General features: G+C 39.3%; 3 protein-coding genes across 4 annotated transcripts in view; 1 reads left to right on the forward strand and 2 right to left on the reverse strand.

Annotated features, from left to right (window-relative positions):
• Positions 1 to 748: 748 nt before the first annotated feature.
• Positions 749 to 3,988, reverse strand: LOC109627290 (zinc finger protein ZFP2-like). Of its 2 annotated transcripts, none has more exons than XM_020083778.2 (3): positions 3,841 to 3,988; positions 2,583 to 2,640; positions 749 to 2,501 (listed from the first exon to the last, which is right to left on the reverse strand). In XM_020083778.2, the coding sequence occupies exons 2-3, from the start codon at positions 2,629 to 2,631 to the stop codon at positions 1,399 to 1,401; spliced, it is 1,152 nt and encodes a 383-aa protein (XP_019939337.2). In that variant the 5' UTR covers positions 2,632 to 2,640; positions 3,841 to 3,988; the 3' UTR covers positions 749 to 1,398. The 2 variants fall into 2 exon arrangements, with proteins under 2 accessions (XP_019939337.2, XP_019939336.2); XM_020083777.2 differs by having other exon boundaries at positions 3,040 to 3,982.
• A 382-nt stretch (positions 3,989 to 4,370) lies between these two features.
• LOC109627428 (TBC1 domain family member 24-like) lies at positions 4,371 to 10,224 on the reverse strand. Its single transcript, XM_020083947.2, has 11 exons — positions 9,943 to 10,224; positions 9,551 to 9,756; positions 9,182 to 9,443; positions 8,947 to 9,063; positions 7,753 to 8,169; positions 7,429 to 7,668; positions 7,078 to 7,233; positions 6,090 to 6,153; positions 5,872 to 5,970; positions 5,440 to 5,749; positions 4,371 to 5,357 (listed from the first exon to the last, which is right to left on the reverse strand). The coding sequence occupies exons 1-11, from the start codon at positions 10,146 to 10,148 to the stop codon at positions 5,182 to 5,184; spliced, it is 2,253 nt and encodes a 750-aa protein (XP_019939506.1). The 5' UTR covers positions 10,149 to 10,224; the 3' UTR covers positions 4,371 to 5,181.
• Positions 10,225 to 11,921: 1,697 nt separating this feature from the next.
• stx8 (syntaxin 8) overlaps positions 11,922 to 20,289 on the forward strand; it is a 38,967-nt gene continuing 30,599 nt past the window's right edge. The window contains exons 1-6 of the mRNA XM_020083640.2: positions 11,922 to 12,052; positions 12,734 to 12,833; positions 12,930 to 13,024; positions 14,031 to 14,141; positions 17,883 to 18,016; positions 19,104 to 19,196. Coding sequence (XP_019939199.1) covers positions 12,036 to 12,052; positions 12,734 to 12,833; positions 12,930 to 13,024; positions 14,031 to 14,141; positions 17,883 to 18,016; positions 19,104 to 19,196 — 550 coding nt within the window. The 5' untranslated portion in view covers positions 11,922 to 12,035. The remainder of the gene's footprint in view (positions 12,053 to 12,733; positions 12,834 to 12,929; positions 13,025 to 14,030; positions 14,142 to 17,882; positions 18,017 to 19,103; positions 19,197 to 20,289) is intronic.

Here is a 20,289-nt window from a genome sequence, read left to right on the forward strand (position 1 = left end):
AGATGTCTTTTAGTAAGTTGGTAAAGTTGAGGGACACAATAAAACATCATTTAAAATATAGTTATACAAGATATTGTATATATTTTCTATATGAAATAATGTTCCAGGTAGATTTTTGTAGCTCGAAGTTGATTTCTTAATCGAAATTACATTTGTGCACATTACTTTAAAGGTCCATTGTGTAGGATTTAGGTGAAAGGGAACTATTGTCAGAAATTGAATGTAGAATAATTCTCATGTTTTCACTAGTTCATTTCATCTAAATTGTATGAAGTTTTCTTTACCCCAGAAAAGGCCCTTTATATTTAAATACTTTATATTTACATCGAGGGGACCCTCTCCACGGAGGCCGCCGTGTTTCTTACATTAGTCCAGACTGGACAAATTTAACACTTATTGAGTTTTTATGACAATTAAAAGCTACCACAGGTACCACAGATTACAATGAAGCGATCTACAATACAATGTATCTGTAGGTAGTGAGCTAGTCTGCATTGGGCAGCTGTGGATCAGTCGTCCTTTATGCCGAAGTTTCATTGGGCATGAAACTGAGCCCTTCCCATGGAGGAAGATTTGCACATAGTTGCACTGTATGAATGGTGACTGGTACTGTAAAGCCCTTTGAAGGGTCATCAAGACTAGATAAGCGCTATACAAATACAGATCATTTACAATTACAAAGAACAGCCCATGATATATGCAACACACTTGCATATCTAATAGAAAAATCTAATAAAATGAGAAAGACAAAGTTTGATATTCATTTTAATTACACACAACTCGCACCGGAGGAAAACAGCTGCTGCACAGAACAGATCAAACTGATTGTTCACTGTCTCAGTGAAGCTGTTGCGCTTCAGGCCACAGGTCTATATGCAATCTCATTGGTAGGTGTTTCCTATTACCTGCATAGAGAACAGTGTACCAACACCTTTCTGCTCTGTCAGTACAGCATTAACCATTCTGCACAAACTGAATCAAAATAATAGTAGTAATAATAATAATAATGTTAATTTCATACATGAGTATAAAATTTGCTAATTTTTGGCATTTATTTGTTTATTCTGGGAAGATGGCTCAGAAATAAAAAATATTGAAACATGATAGTGTATGAGATTTCATCCATGCTATTTTAAGACAAATAAACATTTGTCATGAGAGGAAGAAGTGAACAGAACATCCACCTGATCTGTGTTCATCCAGGATTAGGGAACCCTTACTCTAGGTCAGTGGTTCTCAAACTTTTTCTGACACGCCCCCCTTTGGAGGAATAAGAATCTCATGCTAAGGATTTCCGTGAGCAGCAAAGTGAATCATGTAAAAAATGTAAAATTTGTTCTCAATACACCGCAAATTGGCGGTTTGCTAACAAAATGTTCTCTCCATTAATATTCTTTTTCAACTACTGGGATTCTCAGAAGCTCCTTCTAAACTTAATGTGTCTTTGGACGTTTCCAAAGACATCTGTCCATGCATGTGTGTCCTCTGGTGTCTGCTTAGAGAATGGCTCCATGAAAACTTGCGACCACAGGTGAGGCAGAGATAGGGTCTTTCTCCTGTGTGTGTCCGCTGATGTTTTATCAGAGACTTGTATCGTGTGAATGTTGCCCCACATTCATTGCAAATATACTTCTCTGATTTAATGTGAACATTTTGTTCATGCTCTTTCATGTTGCCCAGCTGTGAGAAGCCTTTTCCACACACAGGGCAAAGATGTGGTTTCTCTCCCGAGTGGGTCAACCCATGAATATTCAAATCCTGACGAGAGTAAAATCCTTTCCCACAGATAATACATTTGTATGGTCTTTCCCCTGTGTGCCTCCTCATGTGTCTTTTAAGCCCTTCTGAACGGGAGAAGCAACTTTCACACAAACTGCATCTGAAAGGTTTCTCCCCAGAGTGGGAGCGAAAGTGCCGACGGACCTCTGAGGCCTTGAAGAAACGCATCCCACAGTCCGGGCAGCAGTGAGGTTTTTCCGGTTGCTCCTCATGTGTCTTTTCATGTGCTTTGCAGTGACCTAACTCAGAGAATCCTTTCCCACAGATGGAGCAGGTGAAAGGCTTCTCCCCAGTGTGCATTCGCTTGTGACGGATAAGTTTGTTCAGCTTACTGAACGTCTTCATGCAGTATGAACACTGATGAGGCACTTTTGGTTTCTTTGAGTGTGTGCGCTTATGCCTCTCTAGCCTTGAAGGCCTGTTGAAAATTTTTCCACAGTCTGGGCAGGGATGTTTGTTAGTCCTATTGTGGCAATTCTGGTGTCGGATCAGCTTCTCTTCTTGAGTGAAACTCTTGTCACAATGCTGACACTGATAAAGAGTCTTAGGCTTCCTTGTGTGCACATGTTTGTGCCTTTCTAGCTTTGATGGTCTGTCAAATACCTTCCCACAGGTGGAGCAAGGGTAACACTTGTCTTTAGTGCTGCTCGCTAGCAGTTTAGAGTCCTCTGTGTCAGTGGAATCTGACTCTGAGATTTCCTTCACGTTGATCTCTCCGGGACCTGATGGACAATCACACAAAAAGCCTCTTAATACCTTACTCATTGAACTGATTGAACAGTCGGAGAAGAAGCAACACTTACTTTCCTCTGAAGATTCTGTTTTTGTGTCAGAAGTGGTGTCTGGGCCCATGACTCCAGCCTATATATTATACACAAAAACACACTGGACCTTTAACATCAGCCATTATATTAGCCTAGTAAATGTATTTGTTTAGTTGGCATGCAAACAATAATATATAAAATATATAAACAAAATATTGAAATAAAGAGACGAAGGTGAAATTTTAACAAGAACCCTTAAAGTTTGTTTTTCTCTGGAAGGTTTTACTATTGATTCAAAACAATGATTTTTATCATTCACACTGTGATGCCTTTAGAATATTATATTTCTGTTTCCCTCTGTTAGTACTGGCTAACAACCACAAAAATTGGGTTGGATAATGAGGGCACCACAGCACAACTGCTATGCTGCTACAATACTACATTTGCTGCTATTCCTAATGCTATTTTACACATCCTATGCATGAAGATTACTTACCATGAAGTATTTGGGACTCATCAATCCATTTTTGCACTATTCCAGTTGCACTACTTACATTCTATCTCCCCTGTGTCTTTTAACGGCTTACTATGTTGTGTACTTATGTCTTAATATAATGCTCACTTGTATTTTTGTCTTCTTTTATGTTTACACTGAGGATTAGAGAGAAATAGTAGAACCCTGTTCTGTTCTGCACATATGGCAGAACTGACACTAAAGTTGACTTGAGCTGTCTCCTCATGAGCCAGTCCTCTGTGGAAGTCCTCTGTCCTATTTATATTTAGATAAACCAAAGCATGCCCTGTTAGTGGTATCAATGACAAATTAAAGGTAAAACCCACTGTGGGAGGATTTTTATTCCAATTAATTCTCAAATCTCACTTTACTACTTCAACTTTTGACTTTTAATGTACATCAGACGTGTCATCTATCCATGATATAATGCTAAACTATAAAATGTAATAGATTAAGGATTTATGACATGGTGTTGTGGGGAATAGAATCGCATGGTAGTCAGATCTGGTTCAGAGAAGATCATGTAAACATGATGTCACGCCTGAACATTAGCAGTGCAGCTTGTGTGTTGACAACAGATTTGAGCATGAGCCCACCTCGTGGTTAACATTAGCTGGCGTATCGCTGCAGAGGCTTTTAAACGGAGGGTCGGTGAGTGTGTATGTGGGACACACACATGCACACAAACAGACCTGAGCAACATTAGCTGACGAAGCTAACGTTGTCGCGCTAGCTAAATAACCAGTAAAGAAAATGAACAGGGCATACGAGTGAGACTCCCACCTCTCTAACAATCCGTACAAGCACCGGCTGGCACAAACCTTCTCCCGCAGCGGCTCTGTCCTGCTTAAGGTTAAATCAAGAGAATAGCAGCAGCTCGCTACAGCGTGAACTGCGTTATGTTCTCTCCCATCCTGGTGGGCGGACACCCGACCGGACTCTGCCTCTGATTGGTGGACGCTGACATTCTTGCCGGAATCACTTTGATGAATAAATCTAAACCAATCTGTGTCAGGGTAGGGGCGGGTCTTCCTATAAAGTTGTTATTTAATTACATTTGTCATATCCTCTTCATGCACCACGTCCCTGCTTTGTGTTGTGTTATTAAATTGTGTTAAGAATCCTTTAGATCTAGATCCTTTATTTAAACAATAATAGGTGAGGTGAAACTGACCACAGATCCAGTGGATACTTCCAAACCATTCACTGATTCACAGAGGAATGCAGCCTTACTGGTATTTTCCTGTTTTGTAATCTTTGTTGGTTTTGAGTCTGATGCCCAACCCAAACACAAGAGCTCACTTTCAACAGCATTAAAACGCAGTATAGGTTTTAATACGGTATATTGCAAATACATGCAAAAATTTGAGTCCATCAAACATTAAAAATATAATGTTTCAAAGTAAGTAACATAGCCTTATAAGTTGTTAGATGATGCATAAGATGACAACTAATCAAAAGGCGCATTCAGTTCTGTATCAAATGCTGATAAACTACAAAACAATTACAAATAAGACACAAACGTAAACACATACATCCAGAAAGGGTGCAGTGTATCCATCAATACCAAGAATCAATAGACTAAATTGGAGGAAAATCCAGATAGAGTAAAACATGTTCTACTGCCGCAATGTGTGCTTACAGGTTCTGGTCAGCACAGATGTTTAAATGTGACTTTTTGTATAATATGAATGAATCTGAAATGGCTAATATTAGCTGTGCTCATACAGCACATTCTCACTAATACTCAGAATTTCATCACTGCAAATCACATTTTACAACATCCTTGTTTTCATTTCATGTTTCATCCTTCCATCTCTGAGGGGGTTTGTTTTTGTGCAGTTTCCTTCACTCCTTACACTTTATACATCCTTGAAACATTGTGTATGCAAACTTGTAAAGCTCAGTTGTATACAAATGAACTTGACCTGCGTACATCAAGTCAAGTAAAATCTCCCTCCATTGCCTCTCAATATGTGCAGAAATGTGCATTTCTCAAAATAAATAAAGACAATTACATAAAAAAAATCCAGTCCAATGAAACAGCATCAAGAAAAACTGGTTCAGCTTTGAGATGCAAGAATTACACAGTTACTACTGTGTATCTCTCTCTCTTTTTTTTCTTCACTGAGAGGGAAAACAGTGAGAAAAGGAAATAGAGTTCTGGATGCCCCACACTTCCAGGGACTGGATCTTGAAATATCCCTTGCAGAGTGGGATGCTCTTGAATGTGTCACAATGCTCTGTGTATCCTCCCTCTAGGTCTTCCTGCAGGCAAAGAGCATGGCCCCCATCACCACCTGTAAGAAGAAATAAATACATCAGTACTTACAGCTTAGAGGCCTATGTATTCTATTAGTGTGATAATATCAACTGATATACCAATAATGAGCTGTCTGTCGTCTCCTGCTATGAACATATAGGCTTGTTGTCCCTTGGGTCTCTTTGGCTCTTTAGCAGTTGGGGGCTCCTCTGACAGGGTGGTGAAGGGAATCGTCAGGTAACTGGGATCCTGGGGAGTCCCGGCAGGACAGGTCAGATTTGTGGCGGCTGTGGTGGAGGTGACTGGCGAGTTGCCGCTTATGGACACCTGGGGGGAGGTGCTGTTGCTGATGTGAACCTGCTGTGGGGATGCTCTTCTGGTCATGATGTTGATCATAGTCTGCTGGTAGTGCTCCATGCTGGGACGAAGCTGAAAGAGCAATCTTATTTCTTATTTGACATTCGGTTACAGTTTAGATGGCATTCCAGTGAATTACAGTTACCATACTTTATGAATAAAGTAATGATCTTATTTGCAGGAGTTTGTCTCACCGTAAAAACAAAACATTCCCCAGTTCCAAAATATGTAACTCCCTCATGGTCATGTCTTCTTCTTTCTGTCATGTCTGTTGACATGAAGGCCCCAAAGACCTGTGAAATGAGAAATATGAATATTTTATCACCACATAAAATGTAATATCATCGCCAGCAACATTACAGGATTTAAAATACAAATCTAAGATTAAAGTGTAACAACATGTTCGTGTTACCTCTTCATCGACAGTTTTGATCATCAACACTGCTGGTTCATGTCCCTCCACATGTGAATAGAATCTATGTGAGAGAAAACATATGTGTTGTTTTTAGCATCCAATCAATTGCAGCTTCACTGAAAACAAAACCAAGTTCATAAAACTATTATGGGCCTATATTATTTTAAGAGACATTTTTTTATCTTATTTAGTTGGCCGATAGAAATCTGTAGATATGAGGCTTTAGCGGACATTTTGGAATCAGTATTTATATTTATTTGTCAAAATAAATACTAAAGAAAAGATGTATTCATGTTTACGATATTTATAATAAAGCTGTTTAAACTGTAAAATATCATGTTTGAAAACAACATCTTAGGAATCATTGTCAACATATTTATTTATTATTAATTTATTAATTTATACATTTGCTGTCCGATAGGGATCAACATTATCCTAATGTCCCTAATATCAGCATTGACCCCTAGAAATCCATGTCGGTCAAGCTGTGTTATTATTAAGAAGAGAAGGTGGAAGGTTGAAATTTAAGATCTTTTAATTTGAGATTTACAAACTCAAACTAAAACAGTTTTTTTATGGGTTTATCACTTTCTCTATGCTTTCATTTACTACACAGTGTGTAAAAACAAATTGATGGATAAACACTCATGTATAGGAATTATTGGTTTCAACTTCAGGCAGTTGTGTACATAAACATTTGCCACCACTGAACTGTAAGTCACTTGACATTCTCACTCAAAGCAAACATGTTGATAGTGAAAACACAGCGCCTCTTTCTGTTGCGTAACTAGAGCTGGGAAAGTGCTGCGACAAGGTGTTCAGTGGTTATTGATCCATGGTGACCTGACCTCATTTAATTAAAGTATGGGATGACAAAATAGTCGAGGGAAGAGGCCCCTCAGGTCATTAATCATGTCTGTTACACTAGCTTTTAGTGTCATTGATAGTTTCTCAGTGGGAATATCATTGAATAAAAGTTACTTACGATGCAAGGCTTCTTCCGTGTTCAGCCGTACTGAACAGCCTAATGGGACTGAAAAGGGCAAAGCGCTCAGGTATCCAGGCCCAGACGACTCTCATCTCAGTTCCCGTCACAACACTGGAGCTGAAGTTTGAGAAGTCCACTGTCTCCACCGTCTGCCTTCGGGAACGTTCAAAATAGTCATGATATGAGAAACTGGGATTTGAAATGGATCTGTTTGAACATTTGAAATCACACATAGCTTTTGCATTTTCACAAATATGCCATTTATCATAAAAAGTTCTGCACACTACATACATGTCATCACAAGATACTACTCCCTCCTGTTCTAAATCAGTTTCTGTATGAACCAACCTGTTCTGGTGGATGCTGACACCTTTCTGCATAAGAGAGTCCTTGTTGGCATTGAACAGGAGGTTGAGCTCTCTCCGCGTGGCCATCGGGATCATGAAGGCCTGCTCCAGAAGCTTCTCCGCCGTGCAGTGGCGAGCAACATTCTGCACAAAACTTTTCATGTCGGTTCTGAAGTCCTCCACGTCGGCCACTCGAGAGGACACGGACACTTTGTAGAGGCTGAGCAGAGCCAATGCCACCCTTCAAAATGAAGTAAAGTAGTGGTTATGTCATGAGGAATCATATTGTTGTCAGGATTGTTGTGAAATAGCAGCAGCTGCAAACCTGTATAGGACCTTGTAGCCTTCCAGAAGGTAGACGTCCAGCACTCTGATGGCGTAGGTGAAGGGAAGGTAAGCAAAAATCCACATGATCCAGTCCGAGTAAAATTCAAAGAGGTTTTGGTGAGAGCTGGCGATGAGCTTACGGATGCCGCGGCAACACCTGTTCGCAAGGTCTCCAAAGGTCATACAGGAGGCGCGGTAGGTGAGGAAGGTCTGGTCGATGTAACGCTTATTGGGGTCATTGTAAGAGATGAGTCTGGAGACACTGTAGAAACACTCAGCTTCATCCTGGCTAAAGTGGAGGATGAGGGAGACCAACGCAGGCAGGATGGGGCAAAAATTCATGTCTGGGAAGTGTTTCCCGAGGCAAAGAAGAATCTTCTTAACAGAGTTCAGCCCAGCTTTGTTCAGACAGTATCTGCAAGGAAAGAGCAAACACGGTAAGTGGATATTATAGCACGATATGTAAAAATGTAAGTTCATGTAGCCAAAAAACAAATCAGCTCTGTCTCTTCATGACCTAGAAAAGCTCATTCATGCCTTTGTCTTCTCAAGCCTGGACTACTGCAATGCACTATTTACATGTACCAGTCAATCGTCAGTCTCTCGTCTTCAGCTGGTATAGAAAGCTGCAGTTCTTATTTTAAACAACACCAAGTGTAGCACTCATATCGCTCCAATTCTTGCCTCCTTCATTGGCTGACGGTTAAAACCAGGATTGATTTAAGGATTCCTTTAGTAACTTTTAAATCTCAGTAAAGTCTGGCCCCCAGTTATCTTACAGAGCTACTAACTCCCCATATGCTACAAGTTGTAATCTAAGATCTTCTAACCAACACTTTGCTTTGAGGAGATTAGATTTGCCAACACTACACATACGAAACACATTTTTATATGTAAGTCATTTAATGCCTGATTTGAACTGGTTTTAACAGTTTAGTTTGTTTTGATGTATGTAAAAGTATTTGACAAATACGGCAAGAACAACAACTCAACACAAAAACACAATAATTACATTTTTGCTAAGGGACACAGTTTTGAGAGTTTATGGAAATATTTTGTAATTGTTGTAACACTTGGTGAAACATGTATTTTAAGGAACAACATCTTTCATCGTCATGTTTTTAGTGTTTTTGTAAATGTAGTAGAGCAACATGTCCACAATGCTTGAACAAATGTTATCCCAAAAATGTACCTTGGTATTTCTTCTCCCTCCATGTACTCTGGGACTGGGTGGGGGCTGATCTTCTGTTCTCCAAAGAGCTTCTTGCTCAGATCATAGTAAACATCCCTGTCTGAGGTGATAGACCTGCTACAGATATCACAGCAGTCCACATTCAGATGATTTGACGTAAGTGAATTTAAACAATTCATTAACTGATTATGCAAAGGTTTTTGAATTTCTGATGTTCAGTGTGACTTATCTTTACCTGCAGTTGAGGCTGTGAATGATGTGATAGTAAGCCTTGGCCCTCAGTGTGTGTGGCATGGCCCAGAATCCCTCTCGGCCCATGGTTTTCAGCTGCTGGTGCTCACTCCTCAGGATCTGCTGGTATCTTTGTGCAGCTTCAGGATCGATCTTCTCCCAGTCCACAAATTGTCCATACTTCATTCCCGAGTTGGAACTAATCTCCCAGTTGTCTGACTCTGAGATGGTTATCATCGAAACTGACTTGAGATTGCCTTTACTGCCTATACCAGCAAAACATGCATACATACGGTTAATTTTCATTAACACTGTTTGTTTGTGTTTTTGCAATTTTCAAATATCATGTCATTATAACATGTTATTTCAGTACCATTAAGTTCTCCAGAGGGTGACACCTTGTTTGGTTTAGACTTGGACTTCTTGGCAGTGACTCGAACACCAGCTCCATCCCTGTCTTTATTTTCCTTTCTATGTAGTTGTAGGGAACTTGTTTTCTGTCTCAGAGGACTGGACCTGTTGAAGTTTCCCAAGTCAAAGTTGCTGCAAGGCTCTGACGTCTCATAACTGTAAAAAGACCTGTTGAGAAGTTGATAATGTTAATGATGTATTCAATAGTACTTATACTCTTTTGTGTCAGTTCATGTGTTGTGCCATGATCTATCTTGCACCAACATTACAAAACATTTTTTCCTGCTCTACTAACTAACATGATCTGGACTTAAAAAATAGAAGCACAACTTTTAAGTAAAAGCAAAAACATACCTGGAGCGAGGTCTTAGATAAGTTTCTTCTGTCTGCGTCTGCACACCATAGTTCTTGTTTTCCTCTGGGCTGTAATAGGAGTGAGATCTTTGCCTGGTTCTACCTCCTATGATACAGTCCAAGTCTTGGTCAGAGGACGTGTGGACTGAGACCGAATTCATATTTCCACAATTGGAGAATTCTGGTGTTCTCGAAATGTGAATCATGTCCAGACTTATTCTTCAAAGAAGAGCAGGTTTGAAGGTAATGCGTCCCCTGGTATCTATTGCACACAGTGAGGATCAGGGCTTTATATAAGCCTGTGGGCTGTGGCCATGTGAGACGAGCATGGTTTGTTTGTGGTGATTCACAGAGAGGGAACAGTTCCACTGATTTTCCTGTTTTAACTTCCCAACAGCACACAGCATCTAATTCTGACCTCTTTCAAAAACACATGACGTCAAATGTCCTTTAAATAACCTCACACTCACAACAATGTTAATAACTGTTTCCCCCCTTGATGTTACACACAGAACATTCACTTGGTTCATATTGGTGTTAACACATTGCTTAATACTGTATTTAAAACTTAATTTTTTTTATAGCAAAGTTTATCAAAACATGCATTGATCGGAATAATGTAGTCGATCCGAGGGGTGTAATCATGTTGCTCTTTCTGTGAACCTGCTGCAGGTATGGCATCGAAATGCCAAATGAAACTATTCCGAGAAGTCTTCCACAGCTTATTATTCTACACAACAGATATTTGTTTTGATCCAAACATGACTACTGTTTGGTTGTGAAACATAAAACCTCCACTCATACTTATCTCATATGTGGGCTTCACATGTAATCAGGTTGAAAAACAAACTGTCAGGCCCCCATGAGTGGAGGGAGCATGCTGTCATTCCTTCACATTAATTTCCATAGAGGCCAGGACAATATAAATACGTACTTATATATATTAAAACTATATACAGTTCAGTCTATGAAGACACATTCTGAGGAGTGTTTATAGGAATGTACCTGTTTATTTTTATTTTCTGTGAAACCTGCCATGTTGCTCAGTGGCTTTTAAACAAAAATGAATGCTAATTCTTAGAGGTTGACTAATTTCAAAGAAAAGGAGGAGTAGAATGTGTCTGCTTGTCTTGACCGCCATTCATTATGAACTGTCCTCTCGTTGAGTTCGAGTCTCTACAGAGATGATTTACGTGTTTACATTTCTGTGATAGCATAGGCTTGTCAGTTAAATCACATGTTCAAGTTTTTAAAGGCTCATTAATGTATTAAAAATATGAGTTCCTTTTTTAACTGAATGTCAGAGGTGCAGTTGTGTTTGACTTGAATTTCTTCTATAAAGCATCAATCTTTTTTACCTCCACCAGGGAGGTTGAGTTGTTACCCCCTTATTTGTTGGTTGATTATATAATCGTCCCTGAATATACAACCACTAACATGATTCAATATTTATTTATTTTTATATTTTTATATTTATTTTTTAATTATTTTGTACGTTTATTTAATTCACTGACCAAACAAAACTATTTAAATGCAAACATAGAATCTCAAATCTTGAATGAAAAGGAGCAGAAAGAAGAACACTCTTATGTTATCTGCCCCTCTTTCACAAGAAATTAATTTAGAAAGCAAATAATCAATCAAATTCAAATAACTGCAGGCCAACACATCCCCTCACATCCTTCTAATAGCTCTTAAATTACAATAATTTTATACCAGTCAAAGAAGCTCACAAAATGATATACCTGCCGCAAAAAAAAAAAAAAACAGAACAAAATTTAATTTACACATTTTATTGTATTTGTATATAAAACATTCTGGCTTTAATTGTTTTTTTAAATATAATTTTGTTTGTTTTGGATTATATTATATCTGTATGAAAATCGTGTATACTTTAAGTAATGAAAGCAAGTAAACACATTAAAAGATCTATTTTAAAGTTTCTTGCAAACCTTTAAAAAAACGCGACCCTGGAGTCACATGATTCTCTCGCCTTGCCGTAGTGACGTCACACCCAAACAAGCGACAGTCAGCTGGTGGCTTGTGTCGGATGCTCGAACCAGCTGGGTTTTCTCTAAACAACTTGTATCACAATGTCTCAGGATCTATGGTACGTGAGGCTATCAAACGCTGTGATTCGTTGACTCGACTGTAACATTCACCACTTGAAACGACGTGTATAGCCCTGGAAGCTACTCTTTCTCTAGCCTGTTAGCAAGTAGGAGCTAGCTCTTCCCCATAGACATTAAGGCTAACGTTAGCTTCCGGCTTCAACAAGACATTACACACTCATCTTGTGTTGTAACGGACCGGGACAAAGAAAAGTCGTGATTTTTATAATTGTTTTAATGTCTTCTCTTCATGTTAAAACTTAGTAACATTACTAGAGTCTCTCTGAGGTTGTTTCTGACAAAACGAACAACTCCACACATTTAATCCAACAGCGCTGCATATTAGAAAGACTAAGATAGTGTAGCCCAAACTTCAGGTTTGCTCCCTCAGCTTCTTTCAGATGCTTAATGAAGTATCAGCTTATCATTGATTTATTGAGCTGGCGTGTATCAACTGCATTCATCTACAAGATAAGACACATGTCTTGTATTTATAGGTTGCACAATATTAGGAAACACATACGTCTTCCCCTTGAGCAGACCCATTGACCAGAGATTCACTCCTTCTTTTCTCTACATGAATCACCTACTTGCCTCCTGATTTATTATTGTGTTTGCATGTCCTAAGACAGTGATGGCTCTGTTTTCATGACACCTCTGGTCCGTTCATTCACTTGTAGGTTACAGAACTACGACGCTACTTGTCGCCTGGCGCAGGAAATCGCAGAAAATGTTCATGAGCGGAACAGGCAGCAGAGAACAGGGGGGAACACTGCAAAGGTGAGGTGTTTCATTCACAAAGTTCAACTGAAAAGACCACTGTCTACACATTTTGTTTTCGTTCAGTCAGTCAGTGTCTATATCTTGTCTTTTCAGATCAACATGACGCTACGGGCGTCACTGCAGAAGCTGAAACAGAATATTGCCCAGCTCAAAGAGGGCTTGTTGCGAGCTTCGTCATCTCGACGCATGTATCCTCTTTTTCGAAAAGAATGGTGGAGCTTGAATTCCATACATGATAAGAAAAGGAGCCTCAATGCTTCACATCTGATCTCCTTTAGCATAGGATACACTGGAACATTTTTAATGAAAGGAAGGAGAAAATTCCTGTAAAATATAAGGGAATGCACTATTGTAGTTTCACCACGGCAGACCCATGTCAACAATAGTCGACATAGGCTTGTGACATGACTCCCAAACCCTTGAAATTTGAGGAGCTTTAAATCATCCAATATAGATTTATTCTCATTTAATCTGATGAGAAACAAACGTATTTAATTTCTTGTTCATAACATCATTACTAAATCTCCTTATTGTGAAATGGACCAAGAAAATTCACTACCCAACAAATGTCTTAGAAAGCTAAAAATCACCCATGCCCAGAGACTCAATTTACTAATGTTTAAATATAATTTATATTCAAACAAGTCATTATTTTTTATTAATTTCTTATTTTAATGTCTTGACTTTTTATTTTTATGTCAACAATATTTAATTTCCCGGTATGTAATTAATGGTAAATGTTTCCTATATACAACTTTGGAGGTGAGATACTGTATTTGTCAGTAAACCCTGACCTTGAATTGAAGGCCTACAGCATTTAGTATGTCACTGTTCATATCTTCTAAGTGTTATAGATTAACTGATTATAAACAAACAGTGTAACTGCAAAGAGATTTTATCAGCACTACTGTAGTTGTCTAGATCCTTTCAAATTCACATCTTTCTTGGACCTCTTGACACTTTCTATTGAGGTCAATTTGGTGAAGAAGAAAGATTCTTCTGACTCTTCAACCGCAGACCATAATTACATGTTGGGATGGAGGTTTCTCTCACTTGCAGTAGCAGTTGTATTCCTATAGAGTGCATCAGAGTGTTTTAGAATATGTCTACTCCCCAACACCTGAAGAGTTTCCTCTTAGGAAGGTTTTGTAAGTGATGTTGACCTTTTGCATGACCTTAACACGACCTCTTCAGAATGCAGTCAGAAGCTGACAGGAGACAGAACCTCATTGATGACCTGCTAACCAGAGAGAAGCAGCTCAATGCCACCTTCAAGGGAGACATCACAGAGCCAGAACCTTCCAGGTATTTAGATATAGGCAGAACATTTTATCTGAGATAAGAGGAACAACCAGTATGCACAGATCTCACAAAGCATTATCTGCTGTTATTAAGTGGAATTATAAAGCACTTGACAGAAATTCAAAGTTGCAGTCTGAAATTCTGCACATAAACAGAAGTTTGTCAAAAAAAAGGGGCTATTATAACAAGTTTTCAGTTCTCTCTGAAACTCCTGGAATATTTGCCCATATCTGTCACTGTTGAACAGTATTTCCTGTCTGTTTAAAAAATAAAATCTAGCACTGATTGCCCAATTAAAAATAATGAATCCTCATTCTCTTGTCTATCTCCTTGACCAGAAAGGTCATAGGCTCTGTTTTCTGCTTTGATGAAATGCCGCTGTTCACTCACTTTGTGTGAAAGTCTTTGCACATCCGGTATGACCCATGTGCCATGACCTCTTCCTGTGCTATCACTTGGAAGGAAGTCTGTCTGTCTGCCATTTTGACAAGGCGCTTAACTTCATAGCTAATTCTTAATGAAGAGATTTGCTCGCTTCGCACTGTTGATCACACATTTGGCCCCTACACACAGACACACATACACACACACAAACACACACACACTTGCGCGCGCTTATCAATGTCAATGTAAATTACTCATGTTGTGGAGAATCTGTAGTCAGATTTTCTTCCCGAAGCAATTCTCCATAACTTAAACCATTAAGTTTCAAATGGAGACACATTGTTTGACACAAGTTTAGAATTAGCTTAACTTTCTGTTATAGTTGGGTTTATGCAAGTTGTGGTCATAGTTATGGTCAGAGTTAGTGTCCTGGAAATAAATGTCCTGGAATCGCACATCAAATGCTGCTGTCAATCATGAATTCTCAGCCCCTTTTTATTGCATCAAATAACAAAATAAAAATCAAACATATACAAAAGAAACACTGTCCCTTCATCAGTGGGATAAGAATGATCTACAATGACAGAAACCATTTTTTCTAAAAAACACTGTATTACAAGTGTAATAAAGGCCTTTGTCCAAACTGATAACTTGGAGGAGACAGTGTTCATGACCTTAACTGCAGCCGGTCGCCTGAGGGTGATTGAGATGTTTTGGCTTCACTTTTGGGAGCTGTCATGTCATCCATCTTTATTTGCAGTCATTGTTATAGATATAACCAAGGAGCTGGATGCCACGACTGTAACCCTCTTCATCATGTTATGTGTTTGGGTAACAGCTTTAAAGAACCTCTGGCAGCAGAAAGGGCATTTCTTTGTGTATGGATAGGTAATATCTGTTTAGACAGGAAGAGGAAATTTTGTCTATTTATGTTTTGTGCTATAAATGAGTGTTTTGTTTTTTCAATGCAGAGAGAAACAGATTATGTTTGAGCAGTAACTGAAATGACAGTAGAACTAAACCAAGCGTTTTGATCTGATCAGCCGAGTGTGGGGCACCGCTTTCATTGAGGCCTTGAAACGAGACTGCCTCCCTGACATCGTTCACAAGCTTTGGTTTTTGGATTAATCTGCTTAGCTGTGTTTTCCACAGACTTTCATCTTTTTACAGACCACACACCCGATAACATTAAAGGCTCTGTAGAAAGAAAGAAAATCTCAGATGATATCAGCTAATAAATAAGCTTGGCATACTGTAATTATGTGGTCGTATGGTTTTTAGTTTGCTCATTGTGACCTAAATTTTATATTGATATGTGGTGGGTAATTTAGATTTGTGGGTAGGACCCATTCCCACTGTGTGGTCTTTGTGTGCTCTGTTTTTGACAGAATGTGTGAGGGGGGTGGATTGGCCATGCTTGGATAATCTAAGCTGCTCTCTTATTTTGTGAGCATTTTCAGTAGTGGAAAAGAGATGGAGGTAGCAGAGGGGACGTAAATCTAACCTGAAAACAATGTGTTTTAAGCATCTCCATTTCAGACTAAGTAAAAAGAACATGGCGCCTAGATTTGAAGGCTCCATTAACCCTGTCGCTTCTCTGACAGACCTTTCCTCAGATATTCACCAACCTATCCTTTGTATTCAATTGCAGTGGAAATTGTTGTAATTAGTTGAATCTCGCCTGTCCAAGTCACTCAGTCAGGACTCGGCTGCTCAGGCTCCGATGGCGGCAGTCTAGTGCTTTGTGGCTGCCAAGAGATGTGCCTGACTGGTTTTGGCATTCCCCACTCACTGGTTAATTGGATCTTCACACACTGGGAACTTGCATAGAGGAAGTGGAGGCCTGGCACACAGCGTCATAGTAATCAAACATGTCAGAGAGATTACACCAAACGCCTTGTTTCACCTACTCCTCTGATGGTATCAGGCTCAGCAAACTGTGTAAGGTCTCACAATGCTTTACTGACCACCTCAAAAGCAGCGTGAAGTATTCACAGTATTCACACTGTGAGATGCAGGGGTTGGGCTGAGCTAAAAGCTGTTTTATGCACAAAAAAGACAGGAGCTAAGCAAAAGAACAACATTCAATAGCTTTTAGGTTTTCAATTTGTTTGTTTATATCACTGATCTATGCAAGCTTATTATTTAACCTCAAGAAACCTACTTAAAGTAGTGTTATTTAATGTTATTTCAGGGGTATCAGGATTACATGTTGTCCTGTGTTATATATTTACTCCCGCTTCCTTCCATAGTCCAAGGACAGGCAGGTTAGATAAACTGGTGACTTTAAATTGCCTGTAGGCATTAGGCGAGTAGTTAATTCCTACCAGGGTTTCTCCGAAGATACAGATTGGAGCTGATGGGTTGGGAATGTGGGTGTGAGTCCTGAACCCTAGTGAATCCTGACTTCCTGCTGAATAGTAAAATCTTTATGGATGGCCACCAACCACCGGTAGTATTTCTCTTGGTGCAGCTGCTGTTCAGTCTGGCTGTGACAGACACAGATTTCCTCCCCTCAACCCTAAATGAAAGTTGAAGCAGTATAGTAAATGGATGAATAAATTATTTCAACAGTCACTGATAAGACTTCTGCGGCTCTGGTCACTTTTCCTCCCCTTCCCTCTCAGCCGACTTGGTTAAATCCAGCCTCACACAGAAACCCTGAACCCATCAACACCAGACAGCCGCAGGAGGGGGTCAGAAGCACAGCTTTAAGCTATTAGGAGAAGAATAGTTTTCAAACCACACAGCAGTGATTAGCACTTCACAGCACAGTGCAGAGGGTTCTCTGGTCTGTCACTTCATCAGAGCGAAACCTCCCCAGCAGCCCACGTTCCTGTGACAGATTTACATGCACTGTTTACACACTGCGCAAGCTAACCTGGTAATTTTCAATCATTCAAAAACTTAAAAGACAAAATGAACAAATAAATAGTATTCCTGTGATCTGAAGGCTTTTGTTGATATAAAAGAGTACAAGATTGAAAAAGGGAACATGCTCCATACAGATGTGTTTGCTGTATAAGTTACACAGATGTGTATTTTACCCCAGTCGAAGCCAGAAGTGTTTACTTCTATAGGCAAATCTAACTGATGCATGATGAGTGTTTTAGACTTGTGCATTGGAACGGTGATTGACAGACAAAGAGAGCACTTTTAAAATCCACTTTCAGCTGCTATACACTGTTGGGTGATTTGTCTTTGAAACTTTAACAGCATTTGCTCTGCGTTTTGAGGAGGAATAATAATTTCATCATCTCCAAAATCAATTTTTATTTAAGTCCGGATATTAGAAAATAAACTTAATGAGCTGTGTAAAACATTTTTGAAACAAAGTATGGATATGATGATGTTTCACAGGTCAACATTGATGGCTGGAGGTGCAGGAGGGAGTGGGCGTGTTGCAGCTAACCCCTGGCTGGTCAACGAATCGGAGGAGACCAGAGGGCTGACCTTTGGAGAAATCAAACAACAGCAACAACAAATCATTCAAGGTAATGACAAATTGTTTCATACCAGCCAAAATGTATTATATTTTCTTATAAAAAATTGTCTTTCAGAAATCTTCCTTAATCAACATCAAACAGCAAGTATGTGTATGGAAAACATCTATAGCTCTAACATTATCCTCCATCAGTGGGGTAATATTTGTCGCATATTTGCCCTTATACAGCATTTATGTCATCAATATATACGGCATGACAGTCCTACATTTATAAACATAAGGCAGATATAAATAGTGTATTCTACACCAGACATGAACTCAGCTGTATTGGCCTAGATCTATGCTAACATATAAAAGGCGGTCATCTGGAAGACATATTGTAAGCCCTTGTCTACTTTTTCCTTTTCTCATGCTCTGATATGAGTTGAACATCCAGACGTTAGTTCACCTGACTCCATGTGACACTTCATTGCTATGTCTCCGCTATGACTCTGGTTACTGTCGATTCGGGATCAGAGATTCCTGTCAGACAGTGAAACTGAACCACTCTGATTTTGAGTCCCCTGTGGGATTTCTGAGGGAGTTGGGTAATGGTTAGTTCCCGAACCTGTGGTTGTAAAAAGAATCCTGTGGTAGAGAGTGTGTCAAACTTGGAAACCTACAGAGGCCGCAGCTTTTCTTTTCTCTCCTCTCCTGTTTTTCCTCTCCACCTTGGTCTACCACAGTTATAATAACAGGAGTAAGTCTGAGTGGGGTAAAGTACTGAATGACTAACATGTGGCGTTGAGCTGGACCCCAACAGCCTGTCATCCCTGTTTCTTAAATAGTTGCTTTATTATATCACCAGCAGAGTATGCTGTAATTGCTCCCTTCTTGCAATTGAATAAAAAAAAAATGATTGCAGCATTACCTACTACAACTGATTCTTGTGCACTATGTCTTTTGGTCATGTTGACCATTTTCTTTGATTATATTTTCTCTGTTGTTTTCTGGCATTACATAATCAAAATCATCTTTATTGGCCATGTATACACATATATGGAATTTCTTTATTTCTTCTTGACATAATTTCTGTCTCTGTGTCCAATTCAAATGTGTGATTTAAAAAAAAAAAAAAAATGTCCCTCTCTTCTCAGCCCAGGATGCAGGCCTGGATGCACTAGCAGCTGTCATCAGTCGACAGAAGATAATGGGCCAGGAGATTGGCAATGAGCTGGAGGAACAGAATGGTAAAGTTTTAATGTGCATGTGTGTTTTTGGACATATTGGTCAAAAACATTCCAGACCCATTACATATGGTAGTGTGAAAGCAATCAGACGTTTTTGTCCTGCAATGGAACGACTTGCCTCATGTAACTTTGCTGAACAGTGATACTCCCTCAAACCACTGACAAAATGGTTACACACACACACACACACACACACATACACACACACACAAATTACCATTAGTAGAGCAAGTGACCTTACATTTCTGTCACGACCATGTCCAGTACCAAAGTGATACTTCATGGTTCTAAAAGTCATTGAATTTTGCAGTGTTAGAGTTTTGTGTTCTAGAAACTGAATCTACTCTAGCTAATGGCGTTGTGACTTATTTCTGGCTAAATGCCTCTCACTAGTCCATTAATAGCCTCTATCACAGATACAAAGTGCTACACAGAATGCCGTGCATCATTCCAGGCGGTTTTCCAGCTCAAAAATCTGCTACTTGAGACGTTACACTTGTGTACGATCATTTGTCAACTGGTGAACAATTAGATATTTTAATGCATCGCTCTTTTAGAAGATTATGGCAGTTTATAGACCAGAGAGTGTTTGTTTACAGAGGGGATGCACACTTGTACCATCACTTATCCATCCGGTATACAATGTGGGGAATATTCTGATCAATCAAGCTTGAAATCATTTTGGATTTTTTTCATGAAACTTCATATTTAAATGTGATTAAGTTAGGACAGAACATGCATTTGTTGATCAACTTCTCTTCTGACAAGCAGGGAGAGAAACACCTCTATCAACTGTAGGTTGATAAAAGAAGGGATAATTTAGCCCACAGCAATCACTACACTGAGAGACGCCTTCGCTAAGGTGGGAGGTGTCACTAATCTTCTGCAATGTGAAAGAAAGTGATAGCAAATTCACGGATCCGCCCCTTCTTCAGAATTTGTGCCAGAATGTAATAGGTTCTTTCCTGTCCCATGTCCCATCATTACACCAACTTTTGTAGAAATCTGTTTTTTGTGTAATTATGCTATAAAACAAACAAGCCAACCGACAAACAACTGGACAGGGGTATAAACATAACTGCTGGGGGAAATA

This window comes from Paralichthys olivaceus, chromosome 8 (assembly GCF_024713975.1).
Source record: "Paralichthys olivaceus isolate ysfri-2021 chromosome 8, ASM2471397v2, whole genome shotgun sequence".
Taxonomy (NCBI): domain Eukaryota; kingdom Metazoa; phylum Chordata; class Actinopteri; order Pleuronectiformes; family Paralichthyidae; genus Paralichthys; species Paralichthys olivaceus.